Source organism: Cebidichthys violaceus, unplaced genomic scaffold, assembly GCF_023349555.1.
Source record: "Cebidichthys violaceus isolate CVI_PGR_0920_01 unplaced genomic scaffold, fCebVio1.0.p SCAF_48, whole genome shotgun sequence".
Lineage (NCBI taxonomy): Eukaryota > Metazoa > Chordata > Actinopteri > Perciformes > Stichaeidae > Cebidichthys > Cebidichthys violaceus.
In genome coordinates, this window is record NW_027176683.1 from 463,210 (window position 1) to 489,688 (window position 26,479).

Consider the following 26,479-nt stretch of genomic DNA (forward strand, 5'->3'; position numbering starts at 1 on the left):
CTCTGACTACCGTGACCAGACGTCCCGGTTCGTCCTGAATTGTCCCCGCTTTAATGCTGGGTGTCCAGAGTCCCGACGAATATCTGTGGAACACCAAACTATCCCGGTTATCACCAGAATTAAAATAGTAATAATTATGTTTCTATACTTGTCAGTTGTTGAGACAGAGAGAGAGAGACAAAGACAGAGACAGAGTGAGAGATAGACAGAGAGAGACAAAGACACAGAGAGAGAGAGACAAAAACAGAGAGACAGAGAGAGAGATTGAGAGAGAGAGAGACGAAGACTGAGAGAGAGACAAAGACAGAGAGAGACAAAGAGACAGAGAGAGAGACAGAGAGAGAGAGAGAGAGACAAAAACACAGAGAGAGAGAGAGACAGAGAGAGACAAATACACAGAGAGAGAGAGAGACAGAGACAAAAACACAGAGACAAAGACAAAAACAGAGAGAGAGAGAAAGACAGAGACAGAGAGACAAAAACACAGACAGAGAGAGAGAGAGAGACAAAGACACAGAGACAGAGAGAGAGACACAGAGACTCCAGAGGAGGACGTCTCACTCCAGAACTAAGAAAGTACCGATAGCAGAACCATGAACTCTGGACCGTATCAATAATAACAGGTTTTTACTCATTTAGAAGCGGTTCCCCATTCATAAAGTTCCAAAAAATGTCAAATACCAAATGAATTTGTCAGAAGGAGCGTCTCGGCTGATCAAACACACTTTCCTTGAAGCCCACTGAGGCCTGAAGGCGTCCTGTGAAGCCCCTTCACTGAAGTAACCTCAGACCTCTCCAGCCTCTTGGGTTACAGACTAACAGATATTGCACAGCAGCATGTGATTTAAGTCTAGATTACCCCCCCCCCCCATGCTGCTTATCCCTCCTAAATCTCCTTGTGCAGGGCCAATAATGTGAATAATTAGATTTGATGCCCACGTAGTATTACCTCCTTAAGTAAAAGCCAGAGCTTTGAAGCCAAAAGAGGCTTTGGATTATCTTCTGCCAACGTGTTGTTATGTTAAAAACAACATTTTCTTTCAACTTTAAGGCCAATAAACAAATTGAAACATTATTTTAGCGAAGTGATCCTTTCCTCTCTTTTTTTGGTAATCTAGACCTTATGTTGAACGCAATTATAAATTATTGATTTAATTCCCCACATTTGAAATGAAAGAAGATTAAGTGTTCATTAATAAGTCCTTGAAGTACATGAAAGAGCGCCGTTGGTCTCATTAGGCAACACTATATGGACTTTATGGGGTTTTATTACCCCCCGGGTCAAGTTATTGGCCCGGGGAGGTCAATAACACCCCCGGGCCCAGCATCGGCCGCATAATTCGGCTTTTATTGCAAACTGCTGAGCCATCGAGAATTTGTCCATTTTGAGACTGAAAGCAGAAGTCATGTTGTTTCACATGAGGTTTACTGATGTTTTAAAACCTGTTTTTTTTGTCCAGTGGGCGTTCGAGAAGGCAGATGTAAGATTCAATCATCCTGACCGACGTGCTCAATTCCACCCTCACTCTAGCATTCATAGAGCTCATAGATTCATTGTTTCATTTAGCCCCTCTAATCAATATTCATAACGAGTAATTACCATCTAGTAGAAATCCAATGCACTGCCTTAAAGGTGCTCAATACGGAACACATCGCCTCTACACGGCTCTCAACATGTAGCCGGTGGCTATAGCTGCCAGATACCAGTTGAAAGCCATGTATACGTCTCTGGTAAGAGACCTGTCAATCACTGTGTAGCCCCGCCCCCTAAATCATCCCCTGCTTTATGGTCTGTTTGACTCTAAATGGAGCATAATGTACGAAATGAACATCATGCTGTATTGAAGAAGACTGTAAACTAGAGATTGAGACCATAAACTCATGTTTACAATGTTTACTGAGGGAATAAATCAAGAGAGAAGTAGAGTCATTTTAGACTAGACTTCTATACAACCAGAGGAGTCGCCCCCTGGTGGACACTAGTGAGAATGCAGCTTCAACACGTGAAGCACTGACTTCACTTATTCGGTGGAGGTTGCTGCCTGGTTTGACTTCTTCTATAAGTGAGTGTGCAAGTGGTTAGTTTTGTTTCCTTAAATAAAAAACTATTATTTTAAGCCCAACCATGATGTGAAAAAAGTCGCGGCCAAAACAAGCTTCTCTTTCATTCTCTGCAGCGACGTCACCGGCAGCACTCGAAGCTAGTGCTCCTAAAAGATTGAGCGCTCTGAAAACAGACAGAAGTTAGCACCTTATAAAGTTGTTTAAATTCTTTGAGTAGACAGAAACGGACAGTGAATGAATCCCAATGCTGCTTCGTGTCACTTTGTTCGCTCCTCTGCCCCCTAGTGGCCATTAAAAAAGTAATATTCTGCAGCTTTAATTGTGATTTATTATCACCTAAAATAGGGCCGTTCAAGGGTCAACGCACAACACACCTCATTAAATCAAATCATAAATAGTTTTGGGAACCACTTAGCTTCAACTGTACAAACAGAACAAGTAGAAATAATCTATAAGCACCCTTCTTTTGTTCTTCAGCCTCAGCGGGATTATGATTTTCCAGGCTGGAGGAGGAGGAGGAGGTGTTGGTCTTTTAACACTGCCCTCACCCCAGTTTCTCCTCTCTTCACCTCCTCTCCTCTCCTCTCCTCTCCTCTCCTCTCCTCTCGGCGGTCTCGGTTGTCGGTCAAAGCACGACGTCGGGTCTTTGTGTCGCAGACGGACTTTGAGTCTAAACAAACACACAGACCTCCGACGTGCACCTGTCCCGGAGGCTCCGCGAGGACGCGACCTACTGGATCCACACCGAGAGTTGAGCCTGATGAAGATGAAGTGAGTCCGTTTCATCTGCTCCACGTTGTTAGACAGGAACCGTGTTGAACGATACTTTCAGCTCTTTGCTTTCTGATTTTGCCTTCATTATTTGAAGTGCATTCACGTGCTCTGTTGAAAATACACGGGTCACATTTCTGATTTCACTCGTTAATGGTCCCGGTATTAGAATTAAAATGCGTGGTTGGGCTGCTCATCCAGATACGAGATACAGCATCAGCTGCTGCAGCATCACTGTGTGTTTCCACAGACGCGAGTATTAATACATCTGAGTTACAGTACTAATACAGGAATGTAAAAAAATACTCCCAACACAGGTACAAACACCTTCAATTCAAAGTAAAAGTACAGAAGTTTCATCTATAAGTTACACTTAAAGTACCAGAAGTGCTCATTATGCAGAAAGCCTTTTAGAGTTCGTCATGTTGATTTATGATTATTATTATTATTATTATGAATGCATGAACATTGATGATCGTTGGTCAAGGTGGAGCTATTTATTTTAATGAGTTTGTATCATATAAAACTTGCACAGTAACTAGTATGTGTAGCTGTAAAATTAATATTTTAGATGTATTTTAAATATCGCTCTATACGGAGTAGCACTTAAACATTTGCATCAAAAAGGGAATACTCCAGTGAGTACAAAGTACCTCAAAGTTGTCTTTAAGTACACTTAGTTTGGTTTTAGTTCAAATCAGGACGTCATGACATGTCTTGAGTGTATTTAAGAATATAGATTACCTCGTTTAAACTATGAAGGGTTCTAAAAGGAGAGTAGAAGACGACTGAACCTGTGAACACACACACACACACACACACACACACACACACACACACACACACACACACACACACACACACACAGCTGAGTTCAATTCTCCTGATTAGACGTCTGCTCAGGGTGAAGGCAGGTGGAGCAAAAATGTACATTTTCATCTGAAGTGATACAAAACCAAAAGTTTATGAGTTCATCCTTCAAATATAATGAATATACTGTATATATGTATATATGTATATAGTATACAATCCCGATCCCATCTTTTGAGTCTCGTGGGTAAACAGTATACAGTGAAACTGATTATAGCTGTGATTTAGTGAGTCTGCACTAGTTTATTAGACCTAAGAGTTCAGAAACAAGGCAGGTCACTGAGGACAAAAGCAGAAATGAAGGCAAAGCATGGCAACTTTATTTGTGTAGCACCTTTACACGAGGCGATGCAGCTACAAATCTATATTTCTTCTGGCTTTTTACGGAGCTGTTACAGTGAGTTTCAGCCCATTGTTCTTGTTCGCTCCTAGTGTTGTCAGAGAAGGTAAGAAGCTCAGCAGCAGGCGGACTCAGTCCGAGACCAGCTGGTGAACACAGTGGAGCATTTATCAGACGAAGAGACCTCAGGAGGTGGTGGAGACCAGAAACAGAGCTAAAAGAGAGAGCATATCAGATTTAGATTCTTTATATGACACAAACACAGAGACTGTTTGATAACACCTTCACGATATCAGCTTGAAAGGTGATGATATATCAGTGTTGTGGCAAAAAAAAAATACATTTCAAGCTTAAAAACACAATAAAAAGTCAATTAAATTCAGTTAAAATAGCCGCGCTCATCACAGTCACTTTTTACCCATCCGTCACGTTGCGGATTGACTCTAAATGTTCCATAATGTACTAAATGAACATCATGCTGTATTGAAGAAGACTGTAAACTAGAGATTGAGACCATAAACTCATGTTTACAATGTTTACTGAGGGAATAAATCAAGAGAGAAGTAGAGTCATTTTAGACTAGACTTCTATACAACCAGAGGAGTCGCCCCCTGGTGGACATTAGAGAGAATGCAGCTTTAACACATGAAGCATCGGAGCACGAGTCCTGTTTGGTTCTGACTCGTTCTACCAGCTGGCTGTCGGACTGAAGTGGTTAGAGAACGTGAGTGATGTTGCTCACTTCTCTTGGTTTGTGTTACAACTCTGTAGGCCTGAATGTACTGAAGTTTAGTTGTTTTAAAGGTCTTCCTGGAAAGACCAGACAAGAGACCTTGACAATAGTCCATCCTGCTGGAGATGAAGGAGTTTTTCTCTAATTCTTGTTCGGACGTGAGACCTCAAATTGCTGCCATTTGTTTGAGATGATAACATCTTGTCGTGACAGAAGATGAAGCGTCTCCTCAGTAACGTCTCAAAATATAAAACGAGTTTTATATGTCTGAGGTATAAGCCCTTAAAGCTCAACGCAATTTTGCTTAGTCAGCTTTTGGCATGCAGACTAAAACACACACACACACACACACACACACACACACACACACACACACATACACACACACACACACACCAATGAACATGTGTATTTAGTAGTATTACTGACAGGCTCAGGTGCAAATCTTGAGATATTAGTGCAAAGTATTTGAATTCTACACATTGTGTTCAAAATATTCGGATATATAAAACCGACTCTGCAGACTTTGGGGAGAATAGGTGTTACCTTTTCATGAACCTGTGAATCACTTATGCTAATCGCTAGCATACGCATAGCTAAATAGTAACTCTGGGGTTTTGTTACTCTTTAACCTAAACATAACCTTTATGTCTCACACACACACACACACACACACACACACACACACACACACACACACCAGAGCCTTGTGGCTTATGGCTTTTGCCACTTCTGTAATAGTTTTGCCGTGCGGCACTCGGAGTCAGCGGCTAACAGCTAATACGACTCGGCTGCTGCCTCCAGCATGCAGCAGCAGCAGCAGCAGCAGCATGCTGGAGGCCGACCTCGTTTTTCCCCCAATCCCTCCCACGACCTTAACGTCTCTCTCAGCACTCCAGTCTCTTTCTTCTTCTTCTTCTTCTTCTCTGCCACTCTTTTCTCTCTGAGAGGTCTCTCGGTTTGCTTCCAGCCCTCCCCGGCTGTGCTCCTTGCTTCCTGTCAGATTGTGTCAGTCAGGATGGGGGGGTGTGTGTGTGTGTGTGTGTGTGTGTGTGTGTGTGTGTGTGTGTGTGGGGGTGGGGGGTGGTTAGGGTTGCCCCAGGAGACGGGCCCACCGAGTCATTCGAGGTGGCGTGATGTGGGAGCGGTGGCGTCGGGTCGATCCCGAGCGAGTGGTTCTCTCAAACCTGAAAGAAGCCAGAGGGAGGCTGTGTTCGTCTTTGTGGTCTTTGTGTGGAACACGGAGTCTAGAGAGCGGAGGTCACTCGGTTCCTCAGCGTTTATTGATTTCTTTATTTCTTATTCTCAATTTGAATTTGCATATCAAATCTGAACCCTTTCATTGAATCCCTTATTGAAGCCGTTCCAGGTTTCGCTCTCAATATTTGTAAGTGACAACTAAAGACACAGACCGTGGATTAGTGGACCAGAGTCTGAGGGTTTGCCTCGGCGATGACTTCTGATCAAAGAGGAGGAACGCTGACCGTCCCATGAGAGAGGATGTGAGGAAGGAGGTGTGGCGCTACTTTTCACCTGAAGATAAAGAATACAGCGAGACGCTCTGTTAGCAGCAACACGAGGAACATCTTCAAACATTTAAAAAAACGACACACCCCGAAAATGATCAGGAGGTTTTTGTTATTTAAGCAAATTATGCATGACAAATTATTTCATGAGTGCAAACATTTTTAATTGTCCTCAGATTTGTTTTTGTAGTGAATTCATGATTAATGTCCGGTGTTTGTCATGTGATTTAACTTTAAGTGTGGCGATCCTTTTTGTTTTATTTAGAAAAGTCACATTCCAGAAATGATCGGTATCAGAATACTAGTTTAACTTCGGTATCACGTGGAATTAAAAGCGTTTGTTGACGCTCACCGCTCTTATTACCGTGACAGTAGTCACGTGGGTTAGTTAGCATCGTGGACGTTGTACTTCTACTGTTTACCTCGCGATGAAAGATAACATGGTGTTGAACGCTTCTTGAAAATGCTCTGTTCTGTAGTTTAGATCTCAGATGAATGTGTGCTGGAGCTTCTACAGGAGCACCAGTTTGAAGTCACAAATGGGCCAAAACTCTCTCGACGCTGGTGCAGCTCTTTAAGAATGTAGCCCCCCCCCCCCCCCCCCCCTCTGTCTCTCAGCCTCATATGACCTTTCCTGGCAAACCGGGCGGTCAAACATCCTCTCTCTTGGCCTCCGCCGTCTTTTCCCTCAAGGTGAAGTCATTGACTATTCAGCCACTTGTGATGCCGGTCCTTTGCACTTGTGATGTTGCCCGGGATGCGTCCCCGGCCTGTTTGGAAAACCTCTCTCTTTCGCCCTCTCTCCCCTCCTCCTCCTCCTCCTCCTCCTCCTCCTCCTCCTCCTCCTCCTCGCTGAGGCCAAGAAAGAGAACGACTGAGGCAGACAGATAGCTGATCAGCTTGGAATGAAGGGAGTGTTAGATTTGAATTGTGAGAGACATCGGTGGAACATCGTCAGGACGTATAGAGAAAGTGAAACCATGCGGTAGCCAGCATGCTGGTAAACCAGGGGAGAAAAAGTGATTAGGAGAAATTAGCAGAGATCACAGCGAACAGAAAGAAAAAAAAAAGGCCTGGATCAGCAGAGCTTTGCTCCCGAATGAGATTATTCCAGAGACGTTCTTAATAAAAGAAAAGGAGTTCTTATTCCATTTAGGAATGGTTAAATGTTCATCTTTGGTTAAATGTTCATCTTTGGTTAAACGTTCATCTTTGGTTAAACGTTCATCTTTGGTTAAACGTTCATCTTTGGTTAAACGTTCATCTTTGGTTAAATGTTCATCTTTGGTTAAATGTTCATCTTTGGTTAAACGTTCATCTTTGGTTAAACGTTCATCTTTGGTTAAATGTTCATCTTTGGTTAAATGTTCATCTTTGGTTAAATGTTCATCTTTGGTTAAATATTCATCTTTGGTTAAATATTCATCTTTGGTTAAATGTTCATCTTTGGTTAAATATTCATCTTTGGTTAAATGTTCATCTTTGGTTAAATATTCATCTTTGGTTAAATGTTCATCTTTGGTTAAACGTTCATCTTTGGTTAAATGTTCATCTTTGGTTAAATGTTCATCTTTGGTTAAATGTTCATCTTTGGTTAAATATTCATCTTTGGTTGAACGTTCAGCTTTGGTTAAATGTTCATCTTTGGTTAAATGTTCATCTTTGGTTAAACGTTCAGCTTTGGTTAAATGTTCATCTTTGGTTAAACGTTCAGCTTTGGTTAAATGTTCATCTTTGGTTAAATGTTCAGCTTTGGTTGAACGTTCATCTTTGGTTAAATGTTCATCTTTGGTTAAATGTTCATCTTTGGTTAAATATTCATCTTTGGTTGAACGTTCAGCTTTGGTTAAATGTTCATCTTTGGTTAAATGTTCATCTTTGGTTAAACGTTCAGCTTTGGTTAAATGTTCATCTTTGGTTAAACGTTCAGCTTTGGTTAAATGTTCATCTTTGGTTAAACGTTCAGCTTTGGTTAAATGTTCATCTTTGGTTAAATGTTCATCTTTGGTTGAACGTTCAGCTTTGGTTAAATGTTCATCTTTGGTTAAATGTTCATCTTTGGTTGAACGTTCAGCTTTGGTTAAATGTTCATCTTTGGTTAAATGTTCATCTTTGGTTAAACGTTCAGCTTTGGTTAAATGTTCATCTTTGGTTAAACGTTCAGCTTTGGTTAAATGTTCATCTTTGGTTAAATGTTCATCTTTGGTTAAACGTTCAGCTTTGGTTAAATGTTCATCTTTGGTTAAACGTTCAGCTTTGGTTAAATGTTCATCTTTGGTTAAATGTTCATCTTTGGTTGAACGTTCAGCTTTGGTTAAACGTTCAGCTTTGGTTAAATGTTCATCTTTGGTTAAACGTTCAGCTTTGGTTAAATGTTCATCTTTGGTTAAATGTTCATCTTTGGTTGAACGTTCAGCTTTGGTTGGCTGTTAGACATACGTGATTGGATGTTTCATGCTAAAATACGTCCTCAGGATCCTAGTTGACCTCGCGTCTTCGGTTCTCATGAAAGATGGCAACTTTACTTCTTGTAGAAGAAAGCATCTGATGCATATCGACTGTATCCATCTGCTGCTCCGTTCGGTGTCACGAGTGGCGTTTCTGTCTTCGAAGCTTTCCTGTTAGAGTGACGGAGCCAGATTTAGGCATTAAAAGCGCTGCTGAGTGATTATTTATTAATCCTGTTTTGATTAGAAATGTGTCTCTGCTGAGACCCACAAAACAAACTTTGATTTTCCTCAGGTATTAATGCTCCTGTCAGTCGAAGGGAAGCTTGACGTTCAGTAATTGTAATGTCTCTGCTCTTCTCAGGCTCCCTGTTTAAAGCTACTATGAGGATCTTTTATTTAGTGTTGGTTCTGGCGCCCCCTGTGGACTAAAGCTGTAGTGTTTCCGAGCACCAGAGTCCCTCTAGAAAACCTCTCAGGGTCTGACAGTCTGCTCCTCTCAGTCCTGGTTCTGGTTCTTCCGTTGCCTCCCTTCCTTCCAGCGGGTCCAGCAACACGTCCTGGGTCTCCAGCAGCCTGGTGCTAAATTTTAAATTTAAACTTTGCTATCAGCGGCCGCAAATCCATTGTTTGTGATTTCCTTTGTGTTTTGAACAATTGTAGACGACTAAATGAAGGCTGCTAACATGACACACAGGTAGTGAATTACATATTTTATGTTCCTCTAATTCCTGAAAAAGAGGAATTATTATAAGACGTTTTATTTTTCTTGATTTTTGTTAAATGGGAATTATAATAACGTTGATGAGTAATTTAATAGCTACAGAAATAACGGTATTCTTCTTATTCTTGTTACTATTATTATTATTATTATCATTATTATCATCATTATTGGTATTACCATAACCATCATCAATGATATAATATTAATGATAAGGAAAAGACAAATATAATAAGAAAATATAATTTAATATAATAATAAAAATATATATATATATATATATATATATATATATATACACACAAAATACATTTGTAAATATAATAATATATAATAATATTAATCAAGTAAAAATAAATAAATGAATAAATTAATTCATTTGGCCCTTCTTTTGTATCCTGTGTTTAGTCTCGTTATTGTTCCTCATGGGGTCCTTCACACCTTTAGGAGTCACCTGCTAGACCAAACCAGTGAGAAGGAAGCCTGAGTGGAGCTGAAGCATCAGCGGCCATAAACAAATAATACCTTTATTTTAAGCCGTAGTATAACAGGAACGTAGACACTATCTGTTGGGAGTTTGTGTTCGGAGTCAGAGGTTCTTGGTGGCAGCATTTCACTTCTTCTCACCACTGTTTGGACCCTTCGATGTTTTCAGCTTTTTGGTGATATAAAGGCTTTCTGTTGTTGGATCAAAGTCTTTCTCAACACAGAGAAGAAGAGAAAACACCAAGCAGGGAAAAAAAACAAGATGTTAATTACAACGCGACAAAGGACAGAAAGGAAAATAAGTGAATCTAGTGTGGGCTAAAAGGAGCGCTAATAATGGTATAAATCTAGTTAGGTTGGAGGTTGGGCTTCGGTCCGACCCTCCGGGGAGTTTTTGAGGGAATCAGGATTCAGCTCACGTCCTGCAGCTCCTGAAGTCTGACTCACCGCCGCTAGAAAGCTCCAAGGACACACAGACGGTCCCTCTGTCCGCCTGCTCCTCTAACAACTCTGATTTCATCACGTTTCTACGCATTTAGCAGTGAGGACAGAGTCGACGCGTTTCTGTCGGCGTGTACGACAGCGTGCAAGCCGTGGACTTTGCTTTGATTCATTTGCATCATTATCATTATTATTATTGACTGAACTCGGCGCCCGTTCGGGACGCTCCGATCGAACCCCCCCGGAGGTGCGGCTCGTCTCTCGGAGAGCTCCGTGTTCACCTGAAAGTGCACAAAGCGTCCGGCAGCAACAGTGAGAGCCGGACGACGCGCTCGACCCACATTCAATGAACATCGAACACGTGGAGCGTCCAAACCGCGCCAAATTCATCCCAGCAGCAAGATCAGATGAACAGTTGTCGAGATATGCGAAGGACACATACAGTACATACATATATATTTATATATGTGTATGTATGTTATATATATATGGACAGAGATTCCTTGATTGTGCTTCAATTTCAACCTGCAAAGCCATGGATTCCTTTACAGGTTTCCCTTCACACTGTGATAAGTACAAGGAATAATCATTTATTTTCATTTAAATAGAGGTTGAGTCTTTCTCCGCTGCTGAATGAGATACACCATAACTCAGTGACCTTATGTGGCCGTGTTAAGATCCGGACGTCTGTGGCCTTCCCGTAAAACAAGCAAAATCCCAAGCGGCGCAGTGAGTCTGAAGCATCGTACCGGTGTCTAGCGCTGCGAGTAAAAGGTTACTATGGCCGAACAAACAAAGAGAAGAGCGACGATGAAACGTCAACAACAAGTGAAAAAAAAAATCTAAAAAACCTCCAGAGATCTCAAACCTTTATTGAACCACGAGAGCCTCGCTGATCTCTCATAAAGAGCAAAAACAGTGAGGTACAGACGACATACGGTATCAAAAAACATGACTCAAATTAGAATGAGAACAAAAAACATTAAGAGCCATTTCGAATACAACCAAATAAAAGGAAACGACCTGAACAGAACCCTAAAGCAGCCCTGCTGTTCGTCGCCTGAAACGGTCCTGAGCACGATGATGGATGGCGTCATCATCCGGTCCGTCCTCCTGCAGACATCCTGCTGATTTCGGCTCACCGGCCTTCGGGCGCAGTTTAAAACACTTGATGAATGTCGGCCCGCTTTGCCTTCTCTGATTTTGACGAACGGCTCGGAGTATAAAGTCAATACGAGTGTTTGTCTCTGCGGCCTTCTGAGCTAATAAATCCATCTCCGTGTCAGCCTATCAGTCACGTAGGAGCAGTTTCTAAAGTGTGTTTGTTCGTCCACTTAATTCTAATATATTTCTTCCTAAATAAAATGACAGTAGTCCAACTATAAGTGTTTTTTTTTACCTTCACCTGCAGACTGGACGTGTCTCTACCTGTGCTGCTGTGTGCCATCTGTCTCCTCGTCCTGCCGTTGTCCTCTACCCACCACCAGGAGTCAGGTATACACCCCCCCCCCCCTTTCTACTGACATCCACCCCTCCATTAAATGACCATACACGACCTCTGACTTTAAGGGCGGGGGGGGGGGGGTTTAATCATTTCCTGTCGGTCGTTGTTTTTGCTGATGCGCACACTCTGGAGGACGTTTTCAAGGACTGTCCCAGCAGGAAACCAGACTGATACACAGCTGTTTGTTTCTTTTTTAGCTGCATAAGAATATTGACAGATAACACCGACCATCCAGTGCATGTATGCATATATATATATATATATATATATATATATATATATACACACAGTATATATGCCTAATTACATGTCAAGCTTTGGCTCTAATGAGTGGATGCAGGTTTTCTGATTTAATAATATAGAAACAGACCATCTTCTCTCTGATGGTCTTGTTTACTGATGGAGGTCTGATAGAGGATCAGGACTAAACTGAGACTGGTTCAGGACCGGTTAGAAGTTCCTCACAGGAGCTTTATCAGTTTATGCATCCACAGCCAGGCTAGCTGTTTCCCCCTTGCTTCCAGTCTTTATGCTAAGCTAGTCTCGCGGCTCCAGCTCTGTAACGCACACAGACATGACTGTTGGCCTCTCCTCAGATGATTCGAAGCTGCTCCAGGTGACCATCCCCAGCACCCCGCCCGTGGTCTCCGTGCTGGGCGGCTCCCTGACGCTGCCCTGCCTGGTGTCCCTGGCCCACCCGCCGCCGTCCCCCTCCACCAACGGCCGCCACGCCGCGCTGTCCCTCCCCCGGGTCAAATGGAGCGTGCTGACTCAGGGCCAAGAGGCGGAGATCCTGGTGGCCCGCGGCGACAGGGTGAGAGTCAGCGAGGCCTACAAGGACCGAGCCTCGCTGCTCAACTACGCCTCCTCCCCCGCCGACCTCACCCTGCGGCTGGAGGGCCTGAGGCAGAACGACACCGGCTTCTACCGCTGCGAGGTGCAGCAGGGCCTGGAGGACGCCGACGACGTGGCCCAGGTCAAAGTCAAAGGTGAGGTCGAGTTTTAATCTAAAATATTATTATGAACATTTTTTTTTTTTATGTAAAGTTAGCTTTGTTCTCATCTTCCCAACTAATTAAAAAAAGAAAAAGACAGAGACTTAAAAACAACAGCTAAAATAGTAGTTTTGAGATGAAACAGTTTACCCCTGCGACCATCAGCAGCCCTCATCAAAACAACAACGGGCTTTTAGTTCCTAGAAAAGTTGTCCCGGGACTAAAATTACCGGGCTCTTCCGGGTGGAAACGCACCTCTGGTGACAGATAAAACCACCAAACTGCACGCGGCTCATAAGAGACAAATTAATGAATATACAAATGACATCTTATGTAGAAAGCAGCAATGAAATGTCCCGATGAAGCACAATTATTGGTGCTTGTTGCTACTTAATTACGCGATCCTGTCCTATTTGAAATACTCACGCAAAGGTGGTTTATGGAATCTGGTGTAACTGCATTCGCGTGTCCTGCATTCTGTAGTTCTCCCTGCCTCTAATGCCTCTTTGCACGACTGATCACATAACACGCTGTTTTTACAGGCGTGGTGTTCCATTACCGCGACGCATCCAGCCGCTACGCCTTCACCTTCGAGCGAGCCAGAGAGGCCTGCGAGGAGATCGGGGCTGAGATTGCCACTCCGGAGCAGCTGCTGGCCGCCTACCACAGCGGATACGAGCAGTGTGATGCAGGCTGGCTCTCAGACAGCTCAGTGAGGTGAGCAGCTTATCTAGAATCACGGTTTGTGGTCTCTCGGATGTTCAAGCGCTCGTCATGTGGACAGAAACATTTCTCCAGACTTGCACACTCACTTATAGAAGAAATCAAACCAGGCAGCAACCTCCGCCGAATAAGTGAAGTCAGAGCTTCACGTGTTAAAGCTGCATTCTCTCTTGTGTCCACCAGGGGGCGACTCCTCTGGTTGTATAGAAGTCTAGTCTAAAATGACTCTACTTCTCTCTTGATTTATTCCCTCAGTAAACATTGTAAACATGAGTTTATGGTTTCAAGTCTTCTTCAATACAGCATGATGTTCATTTAGTACATTATGCTCCATTTAGAGTCAAACAGACCATAAAGCAGGGGATGCTTTAGGGGCGGGGCTACATGCTGATTGACAGGTCTCTACCAAGGTGTTGTCATCGTGTTTTCACTTCATGGAAGTTAATTGTAACATTTTGGTCACGTAACAATGTCTTATTCAGCGTTATACTGAGCTCCAACCTCTTGTGTCACTTCTGGCGTGGGAAAAACCAAGATGGCGACGGACAAAAAACAAGATGGCGACTGACGTTGCCACCACGCCGTTGTCCGGTCCGGGAGTTGTCCGTGTTTTTGTCTTTCAACTTCAACCCTTTCACAGCTTGTTTTCACTTCATGGAAGTTTATTGTAACATTTTGGTCGCCTGTAAATGTCTTGTTCAGCGTTCGGTTGTCACTTCTGGTTGCCAAAAAACAAGATGGCGACAGCTAAAAACAAAACAAAATTGCAACGGACAAAAACAAAAATGGCGATTGCCAAAAACCAAGATGGCATCGGCCAAAATGCAAACCGTCAAACCGATGGGTGCTGTCATCAATTTCCATATACAGTCTATGGCTTAAACAAGTGTGATGTTTGGAGCGTTGCCATCATTGAAGAAAAAGGAGGTGCCTCAATGCTTTGTGACATTTTCTTACACAGATATCCCATCCAGATGCCAAGAGAGCGTTGTTTTGGTGGCATGGACGGGTTGCCCGGCGTGAGGAACTACGGACTGTTAGAGCCTGATGAGCTGTATGACGTCTACTGCTACGTGGAGAACATCAACGGTAAGTAGACCAAAAGTGTTTTAAGTGAATTACTTTTGTAAATTTGGAATTGGTCCAAGTAACATGAGTGCTGAGACGCCCAGATTTTAAACTATTCCCAGTATTACCAAGTGATACGGTTTGGTCAAACGTACGAGGACACCCCTTGTTTGGGACCTTTTTTTTCCTGGTTTGGACGCCTTACTTTTCAATGAAGGGGAATCTTAATGCTACACTATATAAAGATAACTTGTGCTCAAAGCCAGCTTCATAAAGAAACACTTTTTTTTTTTGCAGTTTTATTAGAGATCTGAAGCGAGCAACACAGAAAAGAGGGGGCAGTGGGTGGATTAAACAAAAAAGCTTCTTAAAAATGTGTGTATTAAGCAACTACATGGCTGGCTTCCCCAAAACACAAGTTAAAATAAACTTGAGCTGATGGTATGATGGTCGTTAAGTCGTTATGGTTGTTTTGTCATGATTTTACTTTCTGAAAGACTTTATAATCATTTTGCTGTGGTTGATTGGTGTCTCTTTGTAGTCATTTTGAGTCTCTTTGAGGTTGTTTTTTTACTCTTTTCATAGTCTCTGTGTCTCTTTGCAGCTGTTTTGCATCTCTCTGTAGTTGTGTTGGTCTCTTTGTAGTCATTTAGTGTCTCTTTGTAGTTGTGTTGGTCTCTTTGTAGTCATTTAGTGTCTCTTTGTAGTTGTGTTGGTCTCTTTGTAGTCATTTAGTGTCTCTCTGTAGTTGTTTTGGTCTCTTTGTAGTCTTTCAGAAACGACATTCAACATGCGATGCAAACATTTTGTTTCTGGCGACAGGGTTGCAAAAATCAGTAACAGGCAAGAGATCATCAGAACTTGACACCTGTCTCTCCTTGTGTGAAGGTGAGGTGTTCCATGGCTCCGCCCCCCAGCGCTTCACCTTCTGGGAGGCCAAGGCCTACTGTCTGAGTCACGGCGCCGAGCTGGTCACCACAGCTCAGCTGTACGCGGCCTGGAATGAAGGACTGAACCTCTGCAGTCCCGGCTGGCTGGCCGACGGGAGCGTCCGCTACCCCATCGTCACCCCCAGGGAGCGCTGTGGAGGCGGTGAACCCGGCGTCAGAACCGTCTATCGCTACAGCAACCAGACGGGCTTCCCCGAGTTTCACACTCGACACGACGTCTACTGCTTCAGAAGTAAGAGAACACTCTTGTCCTGGCTTATTTTGTGTATTCTAAGAATCGGGATTAGGACCTCAGGAGGGGTCACAGGAGGACTCTTAGGGGTCTCGAGATGGTTCCTTTTTCAAGGTTCAAAGATGGTTCAATTGTTCTGATATTGTAACAATTGCTGTTTGGTCAAATTAAGGTTGATGTTTTCATTGTACAGTTACCATTGCCTCTGAATCAGTTTGGCTCCATAATGTTGAAGGTGCACACTTCTTTCTAACCTGTAAATTAACTTTCTTGCTCTCAAACCCAATCAAATCCTGGACATTCTACATAACCTGTTGCACTTCTGCTCTTTATTCCAGGCGATAACGGCGCTTACACAGAATCTCCTCAGGATTTTCTTGCCACTGAGCCAGAGGACATTGGCCAGGACATTGTTTTCTTCACTAATCGTGCAGAGCAGGAGGAGGAGGAGGAGGAGTTAATTCTGAGCGAGGCGACCGCAAAGGAGAGCGACGAGGTCCAACATGCCCAGACGGCCAATCCTGTAAAGCGGGGATCCGTGGAGGCTCAGCCCCCAACATTGAGTTATGACAAGGAGCCACTGTTGACGACGGACCTTCATCAGACTGTCACTCCTCCGTCTGAGCATCAGGACCATGTGTCCACCGTGGAGGACACCTGGGAGGTCATAGAGAAGGCCATCATCCCAGAGTCCCATCAGCCTGCTCCTGAAGAAAACCCAGATCATGAAGAGTCTCATCAGCCTGCTCCTGAAGAAAACCCAGATCATGAAGAGTCCCATCAGCCTGCTCCTGAAGAAAACCCAGATCATGAAGAGTCCCAGCAGCCTGCTCCTGAAGAAAACCCAGATCATGAAGAGTCCCATCAGCCTGCTCCTGAAGAAAACCCAGATCATGAAGAGTCCCATCAGCCTGCTCTTGAAGAAAACCCCGATCATGAAGAGTCCCATCAGCCTGCTCCTGAAGAAAACCCAGATCATGAAGAGTCTCACGCACTTCCAACAACTTCTCCAAAGGCCGATGGCGTAGTCACCGTTGGTGAAGACTCCACTTCACCCACGACCGATGCGACAACGCCAGAGAGCGAAGAGCCCTCAGAGCATCATATGTCTGTGACTGAAAGCCCGGATACGCCAACTGTTAACGCAACATCTGGAGCTGATGCTAATGAGGTCCTCAGCAGCTCTCCAGAGGTTCCTCAGGAGGGCGAGCTTCCCGTCTCACAAGAGGACCACACTCCGGACGTCCACCTGGAACTCGCCCCTGAAGCGGAGCTCGTCTACTCGAGCACCTCTTACTGTGTTTCGGGGCAGCCAGGAGAGGCCAGCGCTGGTTCTGTTGAGGAGACGTCAGCGGCGACGACGTTGACGACCCACAACGAGGAAACGGACGTCCGCTCCACCACCCCGCTGCCGTCTTTTGAAAACAGCACGACCGAGAACCATCCAACAGAAGAGGAGTCTGGAGAGGAAAGTGTAAATCCTCTCCTAGATGAGGAAAACTCTGTGACTCCAAGTTTGATTGGTATGGAAACCACTGCCACCTCTGAAGTGGTCCCCCCCTCTGATTCAGGTGAATATTAAACGTAGGATGTTCTGGGTTCCTCCTCTAGTGGCCCAGTGAGGACATCATTTTGAATCCAGTAGTTTTACTTGTAACGGCGTATTTCTACACTGTGGTATTGCTAATCTAAGCACTTCTTGCACCACCACAACATGTTATCATACTATTTCATGATCTTTGTTTTGTTGCCTGAACCTGAAAAAGTTATTTCCTGTTTCTAAGCGTTTTCTGTAAAAGTAAAAAAAAAAAGTAAGTTTCCTTAAGAAGCACAGCCGTTCACAAGGATGGAGAAGTTCGTCAAGTTGTTTGTGTTGCTGATTCCCAGGAACTTAAAAGTTTAAGACCTGCACTTGTTCTTATTTACCGTAGGAAATCTGTCACACATCGTTTACGATGATCCTGTTTCTTGGCAGGTTTCGATCCCACCCCAGAGCTCCCAGGTGTAACTGTGGAGTCCTTCATCCCAGTCGGTCACGGTGTCGAGGACTCCAGCGGCACTTCAGAGGAGACGGCAACAGATGATCCAACCGACCAGAGTGGACACGTCCATCCTGCAGAAACCCCCACGGCAGAGGTCATCACAGCCACGGGTGACTCCGGTGTGAGCGCTCCGGTCCTGAGCACTGATCCGGTCCCTTTGTCGACGTCCCCCGTGTCTGTCCGTCCGACTTCTGCGGACGCTGCAGCCGGCACCCCGGAGATTATAACCTTCGTACCCGAAAGCAACACTTCATCTGAGGGGGCCGAACCTCTGGAGGACATCCAGGACAGACTTGAACAGGAAGTATTAGGAGAAGACCCAGAGGCATTCCTCAGCACAACCCAGAATACCACAGACAGTGATCCGGTGGGGGCGGAGCAAGATGGCGGAGAGGACTCGGGTGATTCATCAGGAGAGAGCCCAGAGGTGAAACCAGAACTGTTGTCGACAAATCCATCTCTCTCAGCGGACCGCACCGACGGCGAGGATGCCACTGATACGCCATCAGATGTCAAAATCACACTGATCCCTCATCTGACCCTCACGCCCGACTGGGAACCAGAGCCTTCCTCCTCCACACCGCAGGAGTCTCGGTCTGATCTGGAATACAGCGGCGAGCCTGCCGTCGCTGAGGCATCCGATGACGTCTCTACGGAGCAAGAGGCCGTGACTCGGATCGCCACGAGCAACGTAACCTCATACATCGGTTCGTATGATCTCTTAGATTTCACTTTTTCAAAATAAACTCCCGTCTTCACAGGAAACAACATCTAGAAACAATCCTGATGATAAACTGTGTCAACAGAACATGGATCAGAGGGAGGCGAGGGGGAGACCAGCACAGATTCAGTTAAAATGTGCACGTGGCGTCCGGATGAGGAGGACACCACCGGTCCGACTCTCACCGCCGACAGCGGCGACGCGACCGCGTACCCGGAGTACCCCGCCATGGCCGCCTCCAGGCCGGCCGCCAGGGTTTCTGCTGCAAAACCAGGAGCCATGTCAGGTACTGGTGCTCCGTAAGAGAAGTAGGAAAGGCCCAATCAGGAGGGAGATCTACTGTACGCTCACGCTGACTCAGCACAACAGAGGGATTAGCTCCCCGTTGTTAATTAACTCTCAGAGAATATTCATCACGATAAGCTTCTCCTCAATGTGTTTTATTGTTGCTCCGTTTTGTGTCTTATGTCTGCCTTGTCATGAGCGTCGTTGGAGCTTAAGATCTAAAATGTGTATTCCCAACAACTGCTTCTCTGTTGTTCTTGTTCTTCTGTTATTGAAACTTGACGTCTGACAACTGAGCAAGTGGGTTCCTGGTAGCTGATGCATCAGCTCCCTCTGCTGGTGACTGCATGTAAAACACACAGCAGTAGTAGCAGCTCAGCAGTGAAAGCAGCAAGATAGATAAACAACAAAAATGACTGCAACTTTAAAGAGTTTCATTCAAGATTACAACAGAAGAAGAAAAACAATAGAATAACAAATATGAACATATATGAAAAAGTCAAATACAAAGATTAAACACACAAGTACAAATATAAAGTGTTTAAGAAGTGATACTAATAATATTAATTTGAGCATGATAGTGTAAATTGTATTGAAAAAGTTTTATTACACAGATTAGTGAAAATAATATTGCACATGAAATTAAAATGTAATTCTGCACGACGTTGAAAGAAGTAATATTTCATATGATTATGGTTAATATTGATGTTAAAGTCACATTTTTCAGTAGTCCTTCCTGCAGAAGGGGGAGGAGTTACACCTCAGTGTACTGAAAACACACTGAATGGAATAGATCAGGTTAAATGTTAGGTTGTCTCTCTCTCTCTCTCTCTCGAGACAGTTAACAGTCACGTTATTTTAGGAGAATATCGGAGTGTTTGGTGAAGCTCTTCCCCTCACAGCTGCAGACTCCTGCCTGGAGAACCCTTGTTTGAACGGAGGCACGTGTGTCGACGGTGAAGCGGCGCGCTGCTTCTGCTTGAGCGGATACGGAGGAGACTCGTGCCAGACAGGTTCAGAGTCAGCCGTTTGATCAAAAACCACATATATGTGATCTTCCAGAGAGACCTTCTTCCTGCTGACTCTCCTCTGTCCCCCCCCCCCCCCCCCCCCCCCTTCAGACCTGGAGGTGTGCGAGTCCGGCTGGGACAAGTTTCAGGGCTTTTGCTATCATCACTTCGTGAAGAGGCAGAGCTGGGAGGCGGCGGAGCAGCACTGTCGCCTGTGTGGAGGACACCTGCTGTCTGTGATGACGCCCGAGGAGCAGCACTACGTCAACGGTAAAGACCCCGAGCAACGCCGGCCAATCAGATCAGGGCTGGACTCACCCGGAGGCTCGTTAATATGATGATACAAAATTATATAATAATAATATTATTAATAATGATGATGATGATAGTGATCATTATTATGATAACAAATACATAATAATAATATTAATAATAATTATATAATAATAATATTATTAATAATGATGATGATGATAGTGATCATTATTATGATAACAAATACATAATAATAATATTAATAATAATTATATAATAATAATATTATTAATAATAATGATGATGATAGTGATCATTATTATGATAACAAATACATAATAATAATATTAATAATAATTATATAATAATAATATTATTAATAATAATGATGATGATAGTGAGCATTATTATGATAACAAATAAATAATAATAATATTAATAATAATTATATAATAATATTATTAATAATGATGATGATAGTGATCATTATTATGATAAAAAATAATATATAGTAATACAAATTATGATAATTACAGTAATAATAATAATAACAATAATTATATAATAATAATACCAATAATTATATAATAATAATAACAATAATTGTATAATAATAATAACAATAATTGTATAATAATAATAATTGTAATATTGGTGATGATAATAATTATAATTCTAATGATAAAAACATTATCTGATAATATTAATAATAATAATGGTGATGATGATGATAATAATAGTAATAATAATGATAGAAATAAAAATTATGATAATTACAGTAATAATAATAACAATAATGATATCATAATAAGAATAATACGTTCAACACCTCACGAATCAATATGTGGAGAAAATGATTTTTATCTTGTCAAAGTTTCAAACCTTCCTCTGACGTTTAATAAATACAAAATATTAAAAGGTGCAGATGAACAGAAACAATGAACTGAACGTGGACATCTTGATTCACACCAGCTGTTTTATTCTGTCAAATGTAAAACTACGGCAAAATGCTTCATAATAATATTTGAAAATAACCTTTACAATATAATACAAACCGTATAAAGGGACCTGAGAGGTGAATTGGGTTGTTTGAGGCGTCAGCAGATATCGTACCGGCGATCTTTCTCCTCTCAGAAGTGTCCGGACGAGACAAAACATGGACCTTTCATCTCCTCCCTCTCGTTCGTTCCACGCTGGTTTATTTCATTCGTTTCACCGGTAAAAGGTCACGTTTTGAAGTGGGTGTGTTTTGTCTGGAAAGCGGGCGGCGAGATGGTTATCTGACGTTATCTCACGCTCCGGGGGACCCTCACCCGGCTGTGACCAAAGACAGGAGGACAGGAGGAGGAGCCAGTTTAGTACAAACACAAAGATGACATTCATCAGAGAACATCGAGCACATTCAATAACTCATCTTTCTTTGACATTCTTCACTTTCACATTAACTGACTTATTAACTAAATGCACAATGATTGACACGAGGCCTGTATATGACACATTAATCACATATTTTATGTACTGCAAATTATCAGTATTATTAGCTGATTCTACTAAGAACAATTATTATTATTTGTATTTATTTTAAATGTAATTTAGTTATGTAGTCATTGAACTCATTTATGAACATTATTACTATTATGTCTCACTTATCTTTTCTCGCAAAGCTGCACATTCCTCTGATTACACGTATGCATTAATAAATATATATGACACACGGAAAATAATACCGCTGACAAAAACAACAACAAATAATCGGTGTAATATTTAAATCATAACGTCTTGCGTTCACGTTGATGTCCGTGTCTTCAGTTCAACCTCTGTTACATTCACTTTACAGCATTATGTACAAGTTTATTAAATGTTGAACAAATACATGAATAAACGTGTCGTATTCATGTATTCTAAATGCAGCTTATGAAAGTTCAACAGTGGGACTCATCTCTGTGTTATTTATTGCTTTTGTCTTTTGTGGTGAAGCACTGTATGAATGTGCTGTACATATGAATGTTGCTTTCGTTCTCACCGTGTATAGTGCATGCAGCTGTGATGCAGTGACCCGTCTGTTATTTTTAGACAAATACAGAGAATATCAGTGGATTGGACTGAACGACAGAACCATCGAGGGAGACTTCCGCTGGTCGGACGGGAACCCTCTGGTGGGTTTAACGGAGAGTTTGCGACTCAGTTTTGACCCGCTGAGAGCACCAAACTATTTAAAGTCACCGGGTCGTCATGTCCCTCTCTCCGTCAGCTCTACGAGAACTGGTACCGAGGTCAGCCGGACAGCTACTTCCTGTCGGGTGAGGACTGTGCGGTGATGGTGTGGCACGACGACGGCCGCTGGAGCGACGTGCCGTGTAACTACCACCTGTCCTACACCTGCAAGAAGGGCGTCTGTGAGTTCCTTTTAAAGGTCTTGTGTTTGGTTAAATCTGCCCTGGTGGTGACGACCTGAGAGGCAAAGTTCTGTCTTCATTTTCTGTCTGACAGCGTCGTGTAGCGAGCCGCCCAAGGTGCCCAAAGCTAAGGTGTTCGGGAAGAAGCGGCTGCGTTACGAGACCAACACCAAGGTGCGGTACTTCTGTGAGGGGGGTTACGTTCAGAAGAGGAACCCTGTAATCAAGTGTCTGCCCGGCGGCCAATGGGAAGAGCCTCTGATCACCTGCATCCCCAGTAAGTGCATAGAAGCTTAGTTCAAGTTAGGTTTAGGTGAGAAGATGTTTAAAAGTTTAGAAGTAAAGGCTTTAGTTTTAGTTAAAGTTACTACGAGGATCTTTCATTTAGTGTTGGTTCTGTCGCCCCCTGTGGACTAAAGCTGTAGTGTCTCTGAGCACCAGAGTCCCTTTAGAAAACCTCTCATTCTACTGCAGCAGGGTCTGACAGTCTGCCCCTCTAAGTCCTGGTTCTGGGTCTCCCGTTGCCTCCCTTCCCTCCAGAGGGTCCAGCAATACGTCCTGGGTCTCCAGCAGAGAGGAGAAGCTCTGCTCCTGGAGGAGGAGGAGGAGGAGGAGGAGGAGGAGGAGGAGGAGGAGATGCTGCTGCTGCTGCTGCTGCCGGGAACTGAGCTCTCCTCCTCCCCTCTGGAGCTCCGGATCTGGGTCTTGTCCACGGTGGGCCGGTCTCTGCTGGAGGATCTGGGTCTGTCCACGGTGGACCAGGTCTCTGCTGGTGGATCTGGGTCCGTCCACGGTGGACCAGGTCTCTGCTGGTGGATCTGGGTCTCGTCCACGGTGGACCAGGTCTCTGCTGGAGTCTGAGCTGAAGGAGGTTCTGGTGAACCTGCATGAGTTCATCTGGTTTCACCAGAATCCGACCCGGTGGCTCCGATGACATCATTAAGAATAACTCTATAGAAACAGACCATCTTCTCTCTGATGGTCTCTGTACTGATGGAGGTCTGATAGAGGACCAGGACTACACTGAGACTGGTTCATATAGAGGACCAGGACTACACTGAGACTGGTTCATATAGAGGACCAGGATTACACTGAGACTGGTTCATATAGAGGACCAGGACTACACTGAGACTGGTTCATATAGAGGACCAGGACTACACTGAGACTGGTTCATATAGAGGATCAGGACTACACTGAGACCGGTTCACAACCTTGAAACTTAAAAAAATAAAAAACATCTCAAGACTACACTATCCGCTACCGTCAAAACATCTACAAGCGTTTGGTGGTTGAGTTGCATTGTGGGTAATGTAGGCCCCAAATTTGGAATTGAACGAAAAAGGACGACATCTCTGATGATCCTCTGCTTCTCTGTTTTGTCTCTCACCTGCAGCCCGTTGGACGGACGGAGACTCGGTCACCTCACCTCCTCAGCAGCAGGAGGAGGCGACAGCGAAAGCAGCTCCGCTCTTCTGGGACATAGCGTGGAATGTCTGAAGCCAACCTGCCTTTTAGAAAATAATAATAATAATAATAATAATATTAATATTGCACGTCGTCTTTGCCCTCTGTTCTTGTGTCTCAAAAGACTTCCCATCTGTAGAAATCTAATCTTTAATATTTATGTCCCTTCAAGGCCACAGAAAATCTGGAAAACTCTCTGTAATCAAAGTTTTTTTAATGTTTCAATGTGTTGCTTCATGAAGAGATCAGAGAGGATCCTCCAACGTGTTCAAAACACTCGACAGACGACGCTTTGGTTCCTTCTTACCTCCGGCCAGCAACATCCTCTCTGATCCTTTCACTTTCACACAGAAGGGGGCGCCGTGGACTCTGCTGGTGTCACAGATTATCTATCTCGTGTCAGCATGTAGTGACAGTTTGAGCACTGTTATTGATATGGATATTAAAGTTATCGACTGTAGCTTTAATTGCACACTTTTGACGTGAAGGTGTAGCGTCCTCATTCCACCTGGTAAAAACACGAGATCTGTTTCTGGTCACGTTGTTCTGACTTCTGATCACCTGCCTTTGGTTTTATACCCGTATCTGAATGTTGTCCTCAATTTATAGCAAGACACTATGAGCAAAACATTGTTCTTCAGATTTGTGATTTTGGTCTATTTTGCTTCTATAAAATGTTTTCTTTCAGACTAGTGGAACGTAAACGTCCAAAATACACATTCAGGTGTTTATTTTAATATTTTGTTTGTTTACATCTGTAGATTTCTCCTAAATTCACCAAAAGTCACCATTACATAAAGCCTCATTTGCATATTTAAACATAACATTTGAGTAAACTTGTAATAGAATAGCTGCTGGTGTTGCTGTGAGTGATGAAGTGGTGAAGTGTGATGGTGATATCTACTAGTTCATGTTGTGACCCTCTTCACCTGGAGACTCTTCTAAATGTCTGGACTTTAACTAAACGTCTCTTTAAAGGAGCTTTTCTATCAATGGAGTTTTTCTCACACTCTGATCCAGAAATCTCCACTTCAGTAGTTCTGACAGCCACCAAACTTCACACCTTCATTCCTCTCTGTGTGCTGAATATATATATATATATATATATATATATATATATATATTATACTTCAGTAGTTCTGACATCCACCAAACTTCACACCTTCATTCCTCTCTGTGTGCTGAAGCTTTCTACAGAGGGCTTTGTTCACACATCATTCACACACTCATTTATGCTACATGTATTAATAAACACATGGAGGACATGGATTTATTTCTAATGCTTGTTAATAGTGTTTTATGATTTATGTAGTGAAACAAAGAGATATCCTAAATCCCCTCAGTAAAAACAAAATTAAACAAGAATTTTTAAACATGGTTTTATCCAACGTTTAGATTTATGTTCTGGAAATGTACGAAAATTAGCACATATTTAATAAGTAATAACTCATCTGCATATTGAACACACAACTTCAGAAAACTTGTGTTCGAAAACAAATAATTATCTTAGGTTTTCATGGTGATATCCGTTAGTTATTTATTTCACCTTCTTCACCTGTAGTGTCAAGAATCAATCTCAAATTAGCATATTGTTCCTCATTTGCATAATACGCTCACACACAGATCATATTTGAACACCAGGTGGAAGTGGAGACGAACAGCAGGAGGTGTAGGTGTGGAGCTCACACACTTAATTAGTCACCTGAGGAGGAGATCGCACCTGAAGTCAATCGTTAGACTGAACCTAGATCTCCTCAGTGACCGTGAGTCGACTAAAAGATTATTTAATACGTCTTTGCATCTCTAAAGTGCAGCTTTAATGTGAGCAGATACATGGATGGATGTGTGCTGAAAATGCAGCTATTGTTTTATTCTAGAGTAGACGGTATCCTAATTAGAGAGAATGTAGATCTTCTGGGATCAATGAGTTATTTCTATGATGCAACGATATCTCATCTACTGTGTCTTTTCTAGTACTGTAATAGACGCTGTGGCAGTAACAATGAAGCCGATGTGAATTATTGATCTAATGAACGCATACTAAATGTACAAGTAGAAATAATACAAATAGATCCAAATAAAACATGTAAATTTAAAGTAGAATTTGTACTGTTACGTGTCTGTTGATTAATCTACAATTAACACATTGTGTGAATCTGTTTGTAATATTTATCATGATCACATGATTAACAGCACAATGTCTGATCAGATTAACTGTATTTGACTTTGCAATGTTATCACTTTATGGCAGATTTAAGCAGTTAGAAGTGATCATCCACGACTAGTTCTTGTTCTCACTAACTTAAAACCTACAAATTGAAAAGCTGCAGCTGCTACAGGAGTTTTAATTTATTATCATTTGTTTTTTTTAATCACCTCTGACTCAGTTTCTAGTTGAATTGTGGTTCAAAATCTTAAGTCCATATGCAGCCTGG

General features: G+C 42.9%; 1 protein-coding gene across 1 annotated transcript; it reads left to right on the top strand.

Annotated features, from left to right (window-relative positions):
* The first annotated feature begins 2,628 nt into the window (after positions 1-2,628).
* bcan (brevican) lies at positions 2,629-26,141 on the top strand. The gene is made up of 15 exons (XM_068729857.1): positions 2,629-2,835; positions 11,811-11,893; positions 12,500-12,892; positions 13,441-13,615; positions 14,583-14,710; positions 15,578-15,871; positions 16,210-17,442; positions 17,847-18,620; positions 18,720-18,920; positions 19,822-19,932; positions 20,041-20,199; positions 22,258-22,340; positions 22,436-22,580; positions 22,675-22,857; positions 23,974-26,141. The coding sequence occupies exons 1-15, from the start codon at positions 2,825-2,827 to the stop codon at positions 24,075-24,077; spliced, it is 4,077 nt and encodes a 1,358-aa protein (XP_068585958.1). The 5' UTR covers positions 2,629-2,824; the 3' UTR covers positions 24,078-26,141.
* Positions 26,142-26,479: the final 338 nt, after the last annotated feature.